Source organism: Pundamilia nyererei, unplaced genomic scaffold (genome assembly GCF_000239375.1).
Source record: "Pundamilia nyererei isolate P.nyererei 1_Seehausen unplaced genomic scaffold, PunNye1.0 scaffold00030, whole genome shotgun sequence".
Lineage (NCBI taxonomy): Eukaryota > Metazoa > Chordata > Actinopteri > Cichliformes > Cichlidae > Pundamilia > Pundamilia nyererei.
Window position 1 is genome coordinate 1,346,273 of NW_005187431.1, and position 2,832 is coordinate 1,349,104.

The 2,832-nt window shown below is 44.0% G+C and overlaps 1 protein-coding gene across 1 annotated transcript; it reads right to left on the bottom strand.

Annotated features, from left to right (window-relative positions):
• Positions 1-131: 131 nt before the first annotated feature.
• Positions 132-1,694, bottom strand: hoxa13a (homeobox A13a). Its single transcript, XM_005728806.1, has 2 exons — positions 960-1,694; positions 132-407 (listed from the first exon to the last, which is right to left on the bottom strand). Exons 1-2 carry the CDS (start codon positions 1,609-1,611, stop codon positions 160-162), a joined length of 900 nt encoding a protein of 299 aa, XP_005728863.1. The 5' UTR covers positions 1,612-1,694; the 3' UTR covers positions 132-159.
• Between the last annotated feature and the right edge of the window lie 1,138 nt (positions 1,695-2,832).

Genomic DNA, 2,832 nt, shown 5'->3' on the forward strand with positions numbered 1-2,832 from the left:
TGTGTGTGTGTGTGTGTGTGTGTGTGTGTGTGTGTGTGTGTGTGTGTGTGTGTGTGTGTGTGTGTGTGTGTTTTAATTTCCCATAGATTTTGTCCGTCATCTAAAAATCAAAAAATGTGTAAAAAGAAAAAAGAGAAAAAGAGAAAAAAGAAAAAGAAACTAGCTGATAGTTTTCAGCTTGTTGACGATTTTCTTCTCCTTTACGCGTCTGTTTTGAAACCATATCGTGACCTGTCGCTCGGACAGGTTGGTCTGAGCGGATATCCTCCTCCTTTTGTCCTTTGTGATAAATTTATTGGCGGCGTACTCGCGCTCGAGTTCCTTCAGTTGCACCTTGGTGTATGGCACGCGCTTCTTTCTTCCACGTCGATAAGACCCGGAGTCTCCCCCGGCGTGAGACACTGCGTCTGAGAAGGAAAAAAAAGACAGAGAGAGAGAGAGAGAGACAAAAGAACATGTGATAATCTGCCTCTAAACTTACTCTCAGAATAAAATTTCCCTCCCACGAAAAATAAATAAATAAAGAAAATGTAAATAGTTGAGTGACACACTTTCAACCTTTTTTTTTTAAATAAAATAAAAATATTTCATGATGTTTGAGGTTATTGATGAAAATGAGAAATCCTCAAACCAACTGGACAGGCTTGACTCTTTAATGATAAGTGATTGATAAAACAATAGAAAAATGTATTTGTGTAATTTCCTCAAAGGAAAACGCAACTTAGCGCATTTTAAAGGGTCCTCATATTAATCTAGTCGTTTTAACGCCCTTTGCTGTATTGTCGCTTACATTTGTTTTGTCATACATTTGAGATGTTCTTCACAGTGAGGGAGATTTTATCAACACGCCATGTACTACTGCACCATACATACTGGATTTGCTGTGTGTACTATCGGACTTAAATTGTCAAAAAGCTGCTTCCTGTAAAGGATGGATTCTGTGTAAGGCACATGCCTACCTGGTATGGAGGATTTCCACATGTGTCCGGGCTGAGGCTGCTCCTTGGCGCAGTAGACCTGGCTGTTCCAGCCGTTGGAAGCGAGAGTCCACGGTTGGTAGCTCTCCATAGGCAGAAGAGACTCGTGTCTGGCCTCTGAAGACGCGCTGATAGTTGGCACTACTGGGACGTCCAGGTAACTGGGGACAGGTTGGTACGGGCCAGAGGGATACGTTGGATAAAAAGCAAATTCCTTTGCCCGGGAGGCGAAATCGTCGCCTGAGGCGGACGTGTCCATGTATTTCTCCCCATACGCGGAGGGGGGCTGCGCTCCACACGACTTTATGCTGCTGTGATGCGACATTCTGCACGGGTAACCGAAGTACCCGTACGGCAGGGACGCGCTGGACGAATTCTGAGCTGCAGAGCAGGGGCTGCACTGTTTCACAGGCTCGCCCATCCCGGAGGTATGCACGTCGCTGGACGAGTACGCCGTGCTTGGTGCCAGGGATGCGGGGTGCGCCATCAGATTCCTGCACTGGTTCGCAGCAAAGTTGCCACCAGCAAAACCCTCCATGTTCTTGCTCACTTCATCGGAACCGCCGCCGTTGTCGTAGAGGAACATCACCGACGGGTCGACCCAGCGAGGACGGAGGAGCAGTGACGTTGTCATAGCACGGCATCCAACATTGAAGCTTATGGCTCTTTTTTAAAAAGCCCTCAGACTGAAAAAAGGGAGATACTGCTTCCCGGAGAGTAAAGCCACTCTGACGCGCACAAGAGCGCAGATGTGGCGCTGTTATTGGTCCAGATGTGGTCACGTGACCGGGCTATGCAAAGAGGACGGTAAACATCAGCAGATAATTAAATGGAGAAAAATGCGGCGAAGGGAAGGTGACTGCACCTATCGAGGGGTTTGACTTTTGTCATATTTGATTTAACCAGCATGGATGATGTGCATTAATTTCAAAACAGAACGTAAGGTACAATTTACATGAATCTGTGCTTACGCTCATTTAGGTTTCATGCATCCAAATGATAGAATTTCGTCATTTTGAGAGGAGAAATGCTTATTTTCACATATAATATGCAAACAAGAGTCGATTATTTAAAGGTATGCAACAATTTTTTTTTAAAAAGAAAGAAAACCGTTGTGACCCAGGCAGTTACATATGACTCATATGCAACGCTTTTAGCCTTTACGCATGCATACTGACCTGCCTTTGTTTGCCTCGCTGTACAAATTCTAATATTATAACACTCTTTACAACAGAACCTTCTTAGTGTAAAAATAAAGTCTGATATATCTGTGCATTGCACCGATATACACGGAATTAAACAGGGTACTTCTGTCTCCCGCTGATACGCCTCTGTTTGCGCTTTATCCGATAGGACGTGTAAGATGAAAAAAAAAGTTTGATCCTAGTAACTTGGAGGTATTGAAATAACACATATATAATATATATAAACACGTATAATGAGGCGCATGCGTGTAGTTCTGAAAAGGAGACAGGGTTCACTTGTGTATTTCGATAGCAGTTTTAAAAAAGAGAAAAGAGGACATGAGAGATAATCTCGTGTTGTGGGGGATTATTTTATACACTTGACTTCAGACATGTTTACAGTATGCAAAATCAGAAATCAGAAAAGCTCTCGACATGGTGTGCGTGCGTGTTTTTGCATAGGACGTAAACGCGGTTGGAGGCCAAGGTCAAGTTGAATGTTGCTGTCTAGCCATCCAGTCCCTCGGCCTATTCAGGCTTTGAAGAGACCGTCTGAGCTCTTGAAAAGAGCGGAAGAGGGGTGAGAATTCCTGTCCCAATGAACGCTATTGGAGGACATTAACTTTTACTGTCATTTTGTTATCTCCCCTGTTTACTCTTGCGAACTAGTT